Raw genomic sequence first — 17,989 nt, 5'->3', positions numbered from 1 at the left:
TTTTATAAATATATTTTGTGTGACTTTAATTTTTTTTTATCATCAGTCCAGGGCGATGCCAAGCTGTTATATTTTGTTTATAAAAAAAATTGGATGAACCGGCCTTTGTAAAAAACACAAAAAAAGATTAATAAAAAAAATAAAATTTGTACTTTTTTATTACACTCCCCATGTTTCAGGTTTTTTTTTTATATAAAACTGTCTGGTCACTAGGTGGCGACATTTTTTGCATTTTTAAGAGTTGCATTAAAGTCTTATTGTAGTTATTTGTTGGTAATTTAGCAAAATATAAACCAGTGAATCAAACTGGGACTGACCTAAGAAAAATAAATTAAAAAATGACTTGATAGAATATGGTTTCTCATGGGAGCTTAATTTCTGCCCATTTTTATGACTTCTCGTTGTCATTTAACTTTCCCGCAGTCCAGGAGGGATCGAGTGGACAGTTTTTGACCCTGCCAGCGGTTCTGGAGAGACATTTCAGTTTGTTTTTTGTGGTTTCGGACTCTGACGGGACACCTCATCGCTTCTCCGGTCGACTGAACGTGGCGTCCAAGCCAAGCGTCGAACTGGGAGTTAAGTGATTCAATGTCATGAAAAGTATTACCTTCTTTATAGATTTATCTAACCTGGGCTTTCTTTTGTCACACCTAAATGCTTCAGTTCACAAAAAAACATTTTAGTGTCATACCTCGACGGCCTGGCTGAAAAATGACCAAATCCAGGTTCCTTCGTTTGAATTCGTTTTTAGCTAGCGACGTTTAAGACAAAGCGTAGCTAGCCAGACCACCTGGCTCGGTGAAAACATAGTTCCTCATTGGTAAATTATGAATTACGCGATTACCGACATTTTTTTTTTTTTTTTTTGCACAGCTGGGACCAATTTTATTGGCACTATGCATCCCTACTGCTAGGTCCAGTTTATTTAAATAGCAGATGTCATGCTCAAAGCAACACAATGTGTTTTCCATCAAAAATAAAAATGCAACTGCGAAGGAAAATTGTTCTCAACATTAAAAGGGTGATAAACTTTGGAAATGTACATTGGCAAAAAAAAAACAAAAAAAAACTGACATTTATCAAAACAAGATGGTCTTAAATGAGATCTAGAAAGTGGAATTTGTGGAAAAGCTCAAAATGTTTGTCACTTCAGAGAGTGAAATATACATGGAATTAGATATTTGAAGCCTTTATTTCTTGGTTTACAGATAATCAGGATGCTCAACTTAGTGGAACAAATATTTTGGTAGGAAATTCTGCACCAGCAACATGAATATCTCTGCTCTTAGGTGGATTATAAAGCAAAATCAATTCAAGAATTTGTGGAAGAAGTGTCACAAAGTGTGGACTGAGGGTGAATTGAGTGCATCCAGAGCCACACAAACACACACACACACACACACACACTGCACTTTTCAGAACAGTTTTGTTTGTAGATGTACTGGTTTATTGATCTCATGTGATTTTCAAATTTTATGAGGCATTAAATTTTAGTTTTTCACTATCTGTAACCCATAATCATCCATCCATCCATCGTGTACATCAGTGACAATGAAACCAGAGCTAAAGTTTCTATTTTGGCCCTTTTAGATTCGGGCCACAGACTCACTTTAAACTACAAGCGTTCGGCCCGCCTCTTCCTGCTCCGCTCCTATCAGCGCTCCCGGGCAGCTGTTCTGACACTCAATGCGACCCCACCTCCAACGACGTGCCCTCTGACCTTCAGCCGCAGCGGTATATATATCAAGGGGGGATGATCCGCAGTCCTCTGGCAGCCAAAATGAAGCTTCTGGCGACTGCGTGCCGCTTGCTGTGTCTCCTGGCTCTGTCGGCTGCAGGTACGGAGGCCGGATGAATGAAATAACCAGATTTAGACACAAATGAATGTTTAGTTTTTGTTTGTAACGCTCTTGAACAAAAAAAAAAAAAGGGACTGATTCAAATGAAATGTCCACTTGATGTGTATACGCATGTCACCATTTTTGGTAAACTTCCTAACAACTTTGGTAGAATTTGCTGCTTTAAATCTGAATCAACCAGATCTTTTTTTTTTTTTACACTGGACGCTTTGCTCCGTCTCGTGCTGTTTTGGGGTCTTTATCGACTCTCCCTTAATTAATGTCGAAGCTTCTTGTAGCTTCTTGTCCGTCCTTGTGCCGATTCGTTTTGACCCCCACTGACCAGGTGTCGGGATATTGTCAGACAAAGTCGTCATCAGATACGGTTGTTAGGCTGATAATGATCTCTTCCAACCTCTCGGGAATGCACAGACATCGCGTACCCAAATGCAAAGATTGCTTCTGTGACGTCTTTGTCAGACAAACTTCAAGCCATACACTTTGACTTAAATTTCACAGCTAAAAGAAATTAAAATTTAAAAAAAGAAAAGTTCCTGGCAGAAAATTACCAGGACATTTTCCGCTAATTGTATGAATATTTCCGTTGCAACGCATGGATATTCACTGTAATTGAACAGTTTCTCATGGTAAATTTACTCCATTTCTGAAATGTTCTGGGTTTTTTACATTCACAAATATTTGCGTTGTTTAAAAGTGGAAATTTTCTGTAATATTACAGCACATCACCTAGCATATTCACAAACATTTGTGTTATTTAAAAGATGAAATTTTTCATATTTTTATAGTACATCTTCTTGTATATTCCCAAAAACTTAAAGTCTGCATTACATACTGAATATATTGTAGTTATACTGTAAAATATACTGTATTATCACATACTTAATATGTTAAATACACCTAATTTTGAAACAAACATTAAACTCTGGATGCAATCACTGCCGAGTCAAACACCTCAGCGGGGCTTCGTCTGCTGCTCCGCCTGCCGAGCCGCTAATCTGTCATGCACTCACACACAATCAGACTCTGTTTCCCTGTGGCTGCTATGTTTAATTGCTGCCATATGCCGACTTTATGACATCTTGATGTATTTATTGTTCTTGGAGGAGACCCTGAGCCGTTCGCGGCTGGAGCTCCTGCAGGAGCCGCAACGCGGCCTCATGACAATTGCAGAGAGAGGGCGACGGGCGTCACGCTTCCTGAAAATAGAAATGGAATTATCCCTCCTTCTTTTCGCCCTCTGACTCATTGTGGGACTATTTCTGGGCGTCCAGCACCCAGGGCACCTGTCCCGCTCCGTCCCTACAGGCCTGCGCTCTGCCCAGGCTCCAGTGTCAGGCTGCTGCTGCTGCTGCCGGGGAGTCGGGGAGCATTTCTGGCAACTGATCTGCACCACAGCAACACGTTGCCATTAACTGTATTCCAACGTTCTTGAAGTGAGAATAATCCGCAAGCAGAGGACTTGAAGGTGTGCATGGTTGTTTGTCCTGTGTGTCTCTGTGTTGCCCTGTGACAGACTGGCGACCTGTCCAGGGTGACCCCACCTCTCGCCCGGAACGTTAGCTGGAGATGGGCACCAGCAACCCACCTGACCCCACTAAGGGACAAGGGTGTCAAGAAAATGGATGGATGGATGGATGGATGGATGGATCTCGAGTCAATTAGTTGGTGTCTGTAAATAAGCATTGCTGCTGAAGATTCTCATTTAGATTTTGGACTTTAACAATCGAGTAGCGCCTATCCTGTCTGCTTTAACTTTTTACGTACCATAAAGTAATAATAAAAAGTTGACATTAATACTACAGAATAAACTATTCATCTTATTTTCTATCAGAGATTAAATTAAGTTTATCGAGAATGGTAGCAAACAAATCTTTGGACTGAAAATGTTTTTAAATGTTAAAAAAAATTTTTTGTTTATGATTACTCAGGAAAGATGCAGTCTGTGTTTATGCTGTCATAAACAACGCTTAGTTATTTTATATTTACAAAAATGCAGAAAAAGTGTGATAAAGACTTGTTATAAGTGCTCCAAGCGTTAAAGTAGTTACCAGTTATTCTCCAATTAATTAATCAGACAATTATTTAAAATGGATCTGAATGTTTTAATTCAAACTGGGTAAAGTGATTTGGAAAAGTATTCACATACCTTGAACGTCTCCACATCGAGTCAAGTCACAACAACAAACGCCTTTTTAAAGGTTTCCTTTGATAAACTAACAAATGTGGATCTGTACTTTGACTGGGCCATTCTAAAACACAAGTATGGCTTGATTCACACCATTTTACTGCATCCATCCATCCATTTTCTTGCACCCTTGTCCCTTGGTGGAGTCGGGGGGGTTGCTGGTGCCCATCTCCAGCTAGCGTTCCGGGCGAGAGGCGGGGTACACCCTGGACAGGTCGCCAGTCTGTCGCAGGGCAACACAGAGACACACAACCATGCACACACACTCTCACACCTAGGGACAATTTAGAGAGGCCAATTAACCTGACAGTCATGTTTTTGGACTGTGGGAGGAAACCGGAGTACCCGGAGAAAACCCACGCATGCACAGGGAGAACATGCAAACTCAATGCAGAAGGACCCCAGGCCGGGAATCGAACCCAGAACCTTCTTGCTGCAAGGCAACAGCTCTACCAACTGCGCCACTGTGCAGCCGCCCATTTTACTGCATTTCAAAGATAAAACCTTATGCAAATCTTGGGTTTTTGCATCTTCTAACTTGTTTTCTTCCAGGATTGCTCTTCATTTAGATCTCTAACCACCCTCCATTTGCCAGCAGTATCAGACAGATATAATAATCGCTGACAATGATGAGTTAGTCAACAATTGTAAAACCTTGTAGCTTTTTGTTGTTTGGCTCGTGTTAGAACGCAAACGATGCCACTGCACCCGTCTGGACTGTATTCAAACCTCCCACATGACTCAGGCAGATCAGAGTCGAAGCTATACAGACATGGATCAGATTACTCTTCTTCCTCTCTTGAGTCATTCAATTATAGACACCTGCGGTACACTTAAGTCTGCTCAAGATGGGTATTATAAGACCTTGGCATTGACTGCCGAGAGAGATTTCTGCTCCATTACCGAGCCGCTTTGATATTTTTACACAAATGTCCTAGAGTCTGTTTAAGTGGCTTTGATCAATAGTTCTTAAATGTTTTCTGAAGGTCTATAATAAATCCAAAGCAAATCATGTTTGAATGTCTAGAGAGGCTTAAAAAGTGAAAGATGAAGAGATATCTAAAGATGTCCACAGACGTCTAAATGTGGTATGAAAGTTGTTGAGTTTGGTCAAATTACAACATCTGCAACGTTTGGCTAAAAAAATGTCCACTTTCAATTTTCTTTTCTGACCAACCTTGACGTCATCAAGAGTTTTCATTCTTTGAGTTCAAGAGGCTTTTCATGGTTGACTGATAAACAGAGGGATGCAGTTGCCAGCACTGGTTAGGTTAGAGCAAAAAGGTCTTCGGTATGAATCCGAGCTTTGAATGTTTTCAGGAAAGTGTGTCCTCCAGAAAGTAACATGAAGAAATGAGGGATGGCTTAAGACTGTGATGTAATACTAACGATTATTTCTAAAGGATGGATAGTAATTGAATAGAAGCTTCACATTTTTCTGCACTGAATCTGTTAGATTTACATATTGTTTGCAAACACACTCACAATCGCGGCTATTCAAGGTTGGACCTAACTTGTCTGCATGTAACAATTAAATATGGGGTAAAACTGGACTTTTCCTGTCTATAGGTTTCAACCAAATTTGACCCAAACTAAGATGTTCAAAGCCAGACTTGGTTGGCCTCTTTGATCAGTCCCAACCTCCTCTGAGCCTCATCGGGTCGTCAACAGATTTCTTATGACTTTGCACTTTTGTCATGTTTCGTAGCCTGGAGGCAACATCTTCTTTTCTATCTGTTTCCTATGGAAATGTGCTTGGGGAACTCCTCGAACTCTGAAAATTCACCTTTTTGTTTCTCACAGATATTTATTAAAATAACAATATGACACAATGTGGCCCCTTAATTGTATTTTGGACTCAATTTTATTTTCACTTTTGGCAAAGTCTGCATAATAACGCCTCATGACATAACATTACTGCAGTATTGTGTTTTTTTTACACGTTGAGTAGCTGTTGAGGCTGACTACCCCACTGGGAGGTGGTAAGCCAAAAACTTAGAGCCCCAAGAGGTGACAACAACATGATGGGAACACATTGGACATATCTTAAGTTAGTGTGGGGGACAGTGCTGGACGGTACTTTGGGGGACTGGAAGGTACATATTGTTCTCATAATGACCTTTCTATGGACTTTTAAAAGTGGGACACTTAATAGAAAACAGTTTGCCAACAAGGCACTTGATGAAATCTGATATTTAAGTTTTAGTTTGTGGCACACAAAATGCTAGAGTCTCGTTTATTTATCAGTACACAATTTCACACATCCGTTGTTGGCAACAAAAGATCCGACGGTTTTAATACTAATGGTTTGGTAAGCATAAGTTTGGCTGGAAATCTCTTAGACTTAGTGGAGTCTTTAAGTACGAAAATCACAAACAGCAAGAAAATGAAGTTTAATCACCAGAGGTCTACCTGAGTCAAAAATCAAAACAAATATTTTCAACAGGATCTTCTTAATAAGTGACAAAATGCTTAACAAAACATCTGATGTCTTTGACAGCTGCCAAAACCTTTTAATCCTCCTCCCTCACAGTGAATCCATCTTGTAACATGAACTGCAGTCATTCATTTAAGTGTCTCACATCACACTCTGTACCACAGGCAGTTAAATTTAAATGCAGGTCACAAACCTTTGCTCTTTGTCTATCATGGCAGTCAAGGATATCTTGTATGTCTCAATGTATTGGGATGCCAAAAGAGTCCCCTGTTGTTAGGTATGATTTCAAAGAAGTGATGGTAGCTGTGTTTGATCTATTAAAGCACGGTAACAAAGTTTAAGTGTAATAGCAGCACTAAGTGCAGAGAAAGTGATTAAAGAAAAACATTTTATTGTTAAGGCTATTATGTGAAACCTCTGAAGATGGTCCAGAATACCTCAGTGGTCAGCTTTCTGGTCTTCAATAAGCTGCTTTTTGGTCCTCTGCATCCTTTTCAACTTCCTGTCACCATGACTACGCCTCATAGCAATTGTCCCAAAGTTACAAGATGAGAACAAAAAAAAAAAATCCTTCCAGCTGCACAGCATCCAAAAGTAGAAGAAAAAAAAACAAAACAAGCAGAAGTCTAGAAAAAGAACAAATCAGAAATAACAGAGCCACTCCAAAATGCGGCTACAATGAGCGGCGCAATTCTGGAACCATAAACAACGCTGGAAATGGATGTACAGTATATGCAGGTCAAGTCTCTCGGGAGCAAAGTTATGACTGGTGGTGAGCAGGAAAGGAGATTCATTATTATTATTATTAGAGCAGCCCCGTGAGCTCTTGCTTGATGTTCTTTAACACCTTCATTTCTCCTGACAGAGTCCTCCATCCACGAGGAGGAGCGTCGAATGCGTCTTCAGCTCCAGCAGCCAGACGGAGACCTCTTTCCCTGCGGATGTGACACAACTGATGCCAGCCAGACCTCGTCCAATGACACCCCGGCTCCAGAGAGAGCCGTGTGCCACCCCTGCAAGCCCCTGTCGAGTGATGAAGACGAGTTGGTGGCCGCGTTGGAGCAAGAGCTAGAGGAAGTACATCCAACTGAGGATGATTCTTCTGTCGAGGAAGTTGCAAGTGAAGAAAGGAGCCTGGAGGAGATTGCAGAGGAGCGTGAAGAAGCGACATTTGGTGCTCAAAGCAAGGAAAAGGAAGTACCTCAAGAGATCATAGTTGCTGAGCCAGAAGAGAAGACACCTGAGGAAGAGGAGCTGGAAGCACTAGCAGAATCGCCTCAAGTAGAGGAAGAAGACGTGAGTCAGGACATTGCAGCTGATGAAGACGAAGGTGTAGAGGAGGATGAAATGGTGCCTGAACCAGAGGAAAGACCCCCAGATTTGACAGAAGACCCCAAACCGGAGTCACAGGAGCTACCGGAGGATCGAGTGAAAGAGCCGGAAGTGACAGAACAACCTGAAGCAAAAGCAGAGCAAGAAGTTACTTTAGAGCCTGAGCTAGTTACCGAGCCTGACCCAGAACCAGAAATCACCCATCAGGCTAACCAGGAACCTTCTCTGGAAGACACTGAGGACGATGCAGTGGAGGAAACCACAGAGGACGCACCGGAGTCTGAACAGGGTTCTGACCAGGAGGTGAAACCAGAGGAGGTGCCTGCAGAGGAGCCAGCACAGCTTCAAGCTGAAGGTACAAAAAGTTGTCGAAATGCACAATTTTATTAACTGTTGGACTTGGGAGGGAGAACATTACTGGGTCTTCAGTTTTTCAGTCCTCTTCAGTAACAACTGATGACATCGGACACTTTGACAGCTACTTTTTGTACAGTCAGAGATGAGCTAAGAGTCTCACGGCTTCATAGAAATGGGATTGCCTATGCTTCGTTGCATGCACATTGTTGGATACTATTGTACTATTGGATATATTTGTCTCTTATTCTATTCTTAAGTTAATTATGTATTTTGTTTTATTTCTGCCACCCAGAGTAGGGGAGGGTGTTGAATTTTTAAAAATAATAATACAAAAAATACATATTGTCATAATTAAGCTCTTCTTTAAACTAAAAACAATAAAGTTATTTAAATCTGGAAAAAAAAGATGCTCTAATAGTCAGACCACAATGCAACTTTTAGGCATGCGTTCAAATCATCATATGTAGTGGAAACGCACCCTGAACACACCACCTGCAAAATGTAAATGGTGGTGACAGAATCATGTTGTGGGGACGCTTTTTTTTTTTTTAACAGGAGGAAATACCGAAATACAAGGCAATCGTGGAAGAAAACCAGATAGAGGTTACAAAACATTGGAAACTGGAGCTAAAACAATATAATGTGTTGTTTACATAGGAACAAAACCCTGTTTTAACTATGAGGCTAGTACTTCTACTCAGATTACTCACATCGCTTCTGTTTTTATCAACTTCTGCAGATTTTTGCTGATTTTGTTCTCAACTCTCGTAGATCAGAGACGACAGCTGTCTGTTAGCGAAGCACAGCTTGTTTCGGTCACATTTAGATTGGCTCTCTTTCATTCACCTGCCGACTCACCGCATGTTCATTCACTCTCACAGAGGAAGAGGCCATTGGGTCGGGCCTGAGAGACCGCTCCCACATTGAGGAGATGCTGCGACTGGCGACGGCTGAACCGTCAGCAGAGTTCTCTGGTAAGGGGCAAAATATCGACCCGATCGTACTGATGAGAAGAAGTCTTTACAAGCTACACGAGTTCCCTAAAATATAACGGAATATTAGGGCCAAAATTACAGAATAAAGTCATAATGTTGGGCCTAATGCTCCACCATACCTGAAAGCTGATGGGAAAGACACTCATCTATTAAACACAGTTAAAACACATTGCCTCTATCCATCATCACCACCGGTTACGTCCGTTGGACCTCTGCTGTGGAAACGAAGCCGTGTCTTGAACTACAACAGCATCTGAATGTTTACACCTACGTTGTCAATGCAAAAAGGAAACCAGATGTGCTTTTTTTTTTTTTTTTGCGTCGCCGTGCTGCAGCCATTCTGATGATTGCTTCATGATGTCTGGGCCAAAGTGTGTGCGGATGATGTACCATGTGAGTGCGTGTGTACAAATGAGGGCGATTAATCAGACCAAATGTGATGCTGTCCTGAGCATAAAAGCCTCTACAGTTTGTTGAATCAGAGCGGTTCCTGTTAGGAAAGTTATGAGCTACAGCAGGGCAGGCCTTTTATTGCCTCCGATCTGTACAGTAAATTTTATGGGGTCTTTTCATCATCCACAGCGGAAACAGGTTTTGGCATTCGCTGTTATGGGTCTGTCTCTCTCTCTCTGCTTTTCTCTGTTTAGGCGCCATAAAGAGACTGTTAAACATCTACCATAAGTCCATCAAGCCAATGGAACAAGTCTTTAAGTACAATGAGCTCAGGCAACATGAAGTTACAGGTAGGTGCTGCTGGCTCTTCCTTTGGAGAACAATGGTGAGACCAAAAGTAGCATAAGCTAACTTTTACCAATCAGATCAATCTGCAGGAGCTGTGTCTTGCAAAAGTGTTCATTACAAAACTGGAGGATTTATTTTATATTTTATTTAAGAGAAAACACAAAAGTAAAGCATAGTTTTTTGTTTTTTTAAGGAAAAGGACACATGGTTTTAATCAAATTTTTCCTTTTTTTCAGCATCATTCTGTGGAGATGCTTTTCTTTAGGACAGGGAAGCTGACTGGAGTTAATAGAACGATGGAGGAAGTTTATAACGTTGATAATGTGTGGTAGCATGTATCACACACTAATGAAAGCTCTTGTATCAGCGTTGATACGGGGATTTTACTTAGTGTGTCGCTCTATTTTAGTGTTTTTCTCCTTTTTGGTCCAGCACTGAATCCAGCAGAGTTTTGGATGCAACTTTCAAGGGATCTACATAAAATTCACCAAATGCTTTCATGGAAATTACCGGCAGGTGGTTTAGGCATGTTCCAGAACAAGTACCTGTTAACCAATAACTTCTACGCTTGGACTGCATCTTGTAGCGGGTTAGGGTTAGGGTAAATCTTTACAAGGTGGTGGTTTCTTTTTTTTTTTCTCAAACCTTCCTCCTACCTTTTATAAACACACACCTACAGATGGTGAGATCACCTCAAAGCCAATGGTTCTGTTTCTCGGACCCTGGAGTGTTGGGAAGTCCTCGATGATCAACTACCTTTTGGGTCTCCATGGCACACCCCAGGAACTTTACACAGGTTAGCGCAAATAAAACCTGACAGTTTCTGATTTTGGTGTATGCACCGGGAAAAAAAAAATCCCTTTCTTTTCATCCGTGCACCAGGTGCTGAGCCCACCACATCTGAGTACACGGTCATCATGCATGGGGAGAGGCTTCGCACCATAGAGGGCATTGTGATGGCAGCAGACAGTTCAAGGTCCTTCTCTCCGCTAGAGAAGTTTGGTCAGGGCTTCCTGGAGCGACTGGTCGGCATTGAGATGCCCCACAAGTTACTGGAGAGGGTCACCTTTGTTGACACACCAGGCATCATTGAAAACCGCAAGCAGCAGGAAAGAGGTGAGGATCACTCCAAAAATCTGTCCTCTATAGAAAGGTGGATAGAGGAGAGATATTGTTTGAACAAAGCCATCAAACCTTTAGTCTTTTCCATAGAAATTGCACAGCTGAAGCTAACCTAGCTCACTTTCACAGGTTACCCATACAACGATGTGTGCCAGTGGTTCATCGACAGAGCCGACCTCATCTTCCTGGTGTTCGACCCCACCAAGCTGGATGTGGGGGGCGAGCTGGAGATGCTTTTCCGCCAGATGAAGGGCCGCGAGTCCCAGATTCGCCTCATCCTCAACAAGGCCGACAGCCTCTCTACACAGGACCTGATGAGGGTCTACGGGGCCCTGTTCTGGAGCATGGCGCCGCTCGTCAATGTCACAGAGCCGCCTCGCGTGTATGTCAGCTCCTTCTGGCCGCAAGACTATGCTCCAGACACCAGCCGAGAGCTCTTCATGAAGGAGGAAATCTCCCTGCTGGAGGATCTCAACCAGGTTAAGCTCATTGCTTTCTGTTCAGTAACCTCAAGGTGATTCTGTGGTTCGCTGCTGAGGGTCTGTGGGGAATTTCTCAATTTTTGGGCCGCTGCTGTTGAATATCTACAATTGAAACCAGAAGTTTTCAAAAAGACACGTGGCTTTTTTTCTCTCTCTCGCTGTCTCAAGTTAAGACAGACCAAGCTGTTTGTTTTTTGTTTTAGGTGAGTTAGAATCACCAAAATTATTTCTATTTGCCTAAACAATGAGAGAAAGCCCAAATGATGAGGTTATRGCTTTGGAAACTTCTGATAGGTTAATTATTGTGTTTATTTGTATCCTTTAATGTATTTCTCATATTGTATAAAAAAGGTTTAAGTGGTTAAAAGAAAAATCTGTGAAATGTGCTAATTTATTTATTTATTTTATCAGAATAATTGATTACCAAAATAGTTAGTTGTTGCCCTAATGGGCGGGTGTTTTTAATTAGCAACAGAAAACTTTAACAGTGTCAGTGTTTGGGTCCAGGTGGAATGATGATATTTATTCTCCCATTCAGTTTCGAGACCTGTTTTACAGGATGGCATTAGAGCTAGTTGTCAGTGGCCTACACCCTGGACGGACCACCAATCAAAGCTGTATTCTCCTACGAGTTCTTGTTTCTTGACTCTGCTTTCTTATTTATGTTCCTTAAACTTGCCTCTGTCCGTGCAGGTGGTTGAGAATCAGATAGAAAACAAAATTGCCTTCATCCGCCAGCACGCCATCCGTGTACGCATCCACGCTCTGCTGGTAGACCGCTACCTTCAGACCTACTACGACAAGCTGGGCTGGTTCGGAGACCCCTACGAGGTTTTCCAAGACGTCGTGAACGACCCCGATAAGTACTACATCTTCAAGTCCATTCTGGCCAAGAGCAACGTCAGCAAGTTCGACCTGCCCGACAAGGAGGCTTACCAGGACTTCTTTGGGGTCAACCCCATTTCCAACTTCAAGCAACTCTCCCAGCATTGCAGCTGGACTGACGGATGCCTGCTGGAGAAGATCGAGAAGGCCATTTCGCACGAGCTTCCGGCTCTGCTCAGCAGCGTCACCAAGAGCTCAGGGGCACCCGCCCCGGCAAAGGCTGCCCCAGCAAATCCGCCGCCTCTCCCCGGTACATGCGAGGGTCCAGAGTGTGAGGAGAAACCCAAAAACCGCTGGAGGAAGCAGTGAGATGGAAGGGAAGAGGACAGGAGGCAGCCAAGGGAGAGATGAGGTGGAGGGCAGCCAGAGAGTTTCCTGAAATAATGTCCACTGGTGTGGATTCCAGGAATAGCTCCAGGAAGACTGAAAATGGGCAGAAAACGAGATACAGAATGGACTTCAGGATATTTTGTGTTCCTACTTAAATGGAAAGAACATTTGCGGTACATGTTCTGTTAGTTGTATTTGAAAGCAGAGGAAAACAATGCAGGGTCCTCTACATTTATTGGAACCCTTTATAAAGATGTGTAAAAACCCCTAAGTTAATTGTGTTTTACTCTATCATACATTTATACAGTTCATTTTATTTACCTTAGCTTTAAATTTAAATACAATTGGGGGGGGAAAAACATCTGTTCTTTTTTCACCAAATCATTGGTGCCACACTAACTTGCACCCCTACTTCTCTTATAATATTTTACAAGTTTTAAACAAACAGACCATATTTTAGACCATTCCTCTTCGCACAAACTCAGTAGGTCATCCAGTCTTAAGTTCTCTACTCTTCGGCTCCCCCACCTGGGCATCTATAGGATTTACATCTCAGGAAGTGAGAAGGAAGGTTGATTTAGTTAACTCGTGAGCCGTTTCTGCATTCATTCAGCCAAATTTCTCAGCTCATTTTTCGCTTGAAAATCCCTGTGACGATCCAGTTTCAGTCTTCCGGTCAGAGATCCACTGATTTTTATGTGAAATCTTTCAGTGTCTAACAGTTCACAATGCCAGGCACTCTAACTAGATTTCCAGACTATTTAGGAGAAATACAAACCCATCACGCATCACAGAACCTCCACCATGCCTAACAGTGAGAATAAGGTGCTTTTCTAAGAGTTAATTCTTTGTTTCACATCAGACCCAGCTTTTTTGTTGCACTCACCAAAGCAGCCAGTTGAAGTCCCAGTAGAATTTGCCAAACGGCAACCATATTGGCATTTTCCATTAAAATGCACTCTGTCGGCACTCTGTTGGGTCCTTAATCAGTATTTACTCTTAATATTGTCCTTGTTTTGTGTGATTCATTGCCAGTAAACAACCAGGATACAAAAACAGCAGCAGCACCGTTTCCTTTGTGAAATCCCTTTGACTGAAGCCTAATGTTCTGGTATCGAAACTGAACCATACCTGAACTTCTCCTGCTATTCTTTGTCCCGGTAGACATTCTTCCGGAGAAATCCACTTAAATGGCAGAAAGCCCAGACTGAGCTGTGAAGATGAATCAGAATTGAGTGGAATTGCTTAGGAAGGCATTGGCCAAGCTAGGGTTTGGCATAGGTCAATCGTGAAGCATAGAGGGGCAAGTTTTAGTGTTTGGGGACGTTTTGCTGTCGCACCACCGAACCAGTTCTCCATAACGGAGTCCATCATGGATTCGACCGTGTGTCAGAGGGTGTTTGAGGAAAACGTGTCATCAGCTGTAAAACCATTTAAGCTGGAGCAGAACTGGACCCTGCAACAAAGAGTGATCCAAGCATAACAGTAAATCCATCTTAGCCTGGCTGAGAGTTATTAAATGGAAAGTCAGTCCCGGAATGATTCAAGCCCAGTTGTTGATCTCACTGAGATAATAATGTGAGGTGACTCAATCTAGAGTGAACAAAAAAGAAATCCTTAAAACATCAAAAAGCTGAAAGTGAGTAGTGGACAGATGTCAGAGACAAAAAGATGGCAGCAAGAAGTATTTTGAGAAGTGAAAACATTTTCACCATTGAGGTTTAGCTCTTAGGAGGTAAGCTATACTAACTTTTCGTTTCTTACCAACAAATCTAGACATCTAGTAAAATGTTATTTTCAGGAGTGTGGGGTTGTTTTTCTTTTTAGAGATAAATAAAAAAATAATAAAGGGTTTGGCATTAATGTGTGAATATGTCTTAAAGAACAAATAATTGTTTTCACAGGACTGTAACTGTGTAACAGCAGAATGCTAATATATTCATATTACTGAGATAATAAAAATGCTGATTCCTTATAGCTGTTGGTCATTTTCTGCTGCAGTGACTAAAAATTGACACCAGATGGCGCTTCGGTTCAATGCGTCGACTCAAGCGATTTTCAAAGGTAGAGAATGAAAATAAGTTTGGGACGCAAACAGGAAGTAAAATCTCGAAATAAATAATATATTGTGCAGGGGGAAAAAAGATAAAAGTAGCATGCAAATGAACAAAATTTGCACTGGATTTACACATTCAGACTGGTCATAATTTCTGCATCACTGCAGTGTAGTGAGTCAAAGTTTAATTTTCTCTGAAGATAAATCTGCTCAAGCTGAAACTGATTCAAGCTTTAGAAAAGCCAGCAAAATTGTCGATTTTATGCTACATATTTTTAGTCCTTTTCTTTTTTTTGTTTGTAGAAATCAGTTTTCATTTTTGATATTAAAGGGATTTTTTTTGTTTGTCAAAAAAAGCTACATTTTATTGATGAAGAATGATTTGCCACAGCAGTAAAAGGGTGAAACATTCAAGGTGGTGAGTACATTTTACGGGAACTTCATTTCTTCTTTTCGATGCATTATGAGCCAAAATACGGAATGTGTCAAACTCGAGGTCTGTGGGCCAAAACCTGCCCGCCATAGCTTTTAATGTGGCCCTCTATATTCTAGACTAAACACTAAGTGTCCTTAAATATTATGTTTTCAGTAAAATTAATGCAATTTTTTTTATCTGTTCACTTCCATATTATATCAATCAGTCCTTCCAGTCTCTTAAATAATATTGTGGAAATTCTCACAAAATCAACAAATCTTTTTTTGTGCTAATAATTGGAAGTTTATTGCAGATTTTTCTTTTTTTTTAAATTGTCAAAAACCTTCGGTAACACTTTATTTGAAGGGGGGTGAATAAGACTGACATGACACTTTCATAAACACCTGTCATAAACACATGAATAAGCCTTCATGAATATTTGACTGTTATCATAAAGCGTCATTCGGTAAATTATGACACTTTTAATACAAAGTTGACATTATTCAAAATTTCTTTGTTATGACAACTTGACATTAACCAAGAAATCATTACTGATATAAATTTGTTATAAAAGTATTACTGATTGCACTTTAAACATTAGGTAACTTTATGTTATTAAACATTACTGTTTAAACTTTACCTTTTTTTTTACCTGTTATGTCATGTTTATGAAAGTGTCATGACAGTCTTATTCACCCCCCTAAAGTGTTACCAAACCTTCTGATTTGTACTATACATCTGCGTCAGTCTTAATTGATATCAGATTATAGTCCACCATCCATACAGTGAGTAATAAAAAGCTTACAAATAAGCGCAAGTATAGCAAATATTTCCAAATTAGTGCCACAAATACTTTGGTTTTCATTGCAAAAAAATCACAAAACGAATCATGAAATCCTGGAGGGACTGAAAAGATGTTCAACAATATTATTACATTTTAAGAATTCATTTATTTATTTATTTTTTACAGTTTGTGAACAGGTTTTATCAATACATTTGGCACAACTGGCCCTTTAAGAGCATTAATTATCTTGATTTGGCCCAAAACAAAAATGAGTTTGAAATCTTCCTTTTGGGAGAAGATGCTGTTACTCTACAATGCAGAGTAACAGGTAAAACTGATATTGGCTTGTTCATTAGTCGGTCTCTCTCCTTTGGTAGCCAGTCTACAATCAGCTGCTCTGCAGAGAAGACCCTCACAGTAATGCAGCTGTAGTTTTTACTGCAGCAAGAGTAAAGAGTTCCCAGACTTAATCAGCTGAAATGATCTTTCTTGCCCTCTTTTCAGTCTGCGAACCAGCTTCATTTCCCTTCTGGCTCATTTTCGACTTTACATGACTTCACCTGTGGATTTATGAATAAAACTTACACCCTCAAGCACAAGCTGGAGCTCTTGTCGTCTGTGTTTGATGAGCTGAGCCGTGGCTCTCCGAGGCTCTCAGCACAGTTTCAGAGCAGACCTATCAGACGGGCTTTATCAAATCCCACAACAGTCCTCTCTTTGTAAGCTCTCAGCACACCACCCACACGCCAAGCTCTCTCACAAGAACAATGCTTAGAGGTCACACATCCCCTGAGATTGATATTCAAATAGTACTCCATCTTCGACAGTGAAATGTAATTAGAATAATATATTAGCAGAAAGGACTGGCGACCTGTCCGGGAAGGCATGTGTGGAGTTAAACTTTCATTTATTTTTTTGTTTTTACTATCTTTATGACCCCAGTTGAGTTCCATATACTTACAACAAGTTTGAGATCAATTTAAATTGTGAGATGAGGTAAATGGTGAGGTTCACCTTGTTTTAAGAGTCATTGCAACAAATGAGGTACATATGAAAAATATATGTGTGTGAATATATGTAGCATCAAGAGGTAAATATGTAGGCATCTATGGGTCGTTTTTGAGCTGGTTTACGTCAGAAATAAAAATCCACAATAAATGCAAACATTTGCATCAAATTCTTTTTCTTTTTTAAATCATAGAATTCCCACATCATATAATCACTTTACCCAGGAGGAATAGTTGAAATAATTAACTAAGAGCCAAAGATGAGTAGTTTATTCCTTTAATTAGTGTAACTTTTGACCAGAAATGACAGGGAGGTCCAGATCCGGATTAGAAAAGATATACATGCTGGTGGTTCTACAAAATGTCAAACCTGCCGGTCTCTCTATGTTTGTGGATACTTTTTTTTCTGACATTTTGTGAAAGGTAAAAGAACAGCGTTCACTAAAAAGTAAGAAGAAAAAAAAACTGAGACTTTTTTTTTTTAGTAGCCGCTGACACTTAATGTAAAGTGAACGATACGAACTAAAACAAACAAACAAAAAAGGTAAAAGCCAATGATCCAAATGCCCAAAGCTGCATTTACAGGTAACTGACAACAAGCTGTCAAGTCAAACAAAGGGAAGCATAAAGAGATCAGAAGTTGAGTTTGGCCTTCAAATTAAAAGTATGTTGCTTTTTAACTGATTTGAAAGTCAAATATAATAAACACAGTTTAGTTTGTTTAGTTTCTTTTTGTTGTTGTTGTTGGTGGGTTTTTTTTTTTACAGAGATTTGTTCCATTGTTTATTGGTTGCTAAAACGGTGGAGTCTGTCGTGGCTTGTAGTTACATTTTAACCCGATTAGAACTAAAGCAACTTGTACATTCTAGCCCTAGATTTAACAGTAACATTTAACATTAAACCATTTTATTTACAATACTCACCACCCTTATTGGCTTCATTTCATATTTCCGTATGAAAATCTAAACTGTAATGAAATGAGAAACAAATACATGATATATG

At 40.5% G+C, this 17,989-nt stretch overlaps 1 protein-coding gene across 1 annotated transcript; it reads left to right on the top strand.

Moving 5' to 3' along the window:
• The first annotated feature begins 1,729 nt into the window (after nucleotides 1-1,729).
• Nucleotides 1,730-13,783, top strand: LOC103463949 (sarcalumenin). The gene is made up of 8 exons (XM_008407739.1): nucleotides 1,730-1,838; nucleotides 7,347-8,168; nucleotides 9,052-9,144; nucleotides 9,813-9,908; nucleotides 10,586-10,702; nucleotides 10,789-11,022; nucleotides 11,158-11,507; nucleotides 12,204-13,783. Exons 1-8 carry the CDS (start codon nucleotides 1,754-1,756, stop codon nucleotides 12,702-12,704), a joined length of 2,298 nt encoding a protein of 765 aa, XP_008405961.1. The 5' UTR covers nucleotides 1,730-1,753; the 3' UTR covers nucleotides 12,705-13,783.
• The last annotated feature ends 4,206 nt before the right edge of the window (nucleotides 13,784-17,989 follow it).

The sequence above is a fragment of the Poecilia reticulata genome, linkage group LG1 (assembly GCF_000633615.1).
Source record: "Poecilia reticulata strain Guanapo linkage group LG1, Guppy_female_1.0+MT, whole genome shotgun sequence".
Taxonomy (NCBI): Eukaryota; Metazoa; Chordata; class Actinopteri; order Cyprinodontiformes; family Poeciliidae; genus Poecilia; species Poecilia reticulata.
This window is presented reverse-complemented; position numbering and strand designations above follow the sequence as displayed.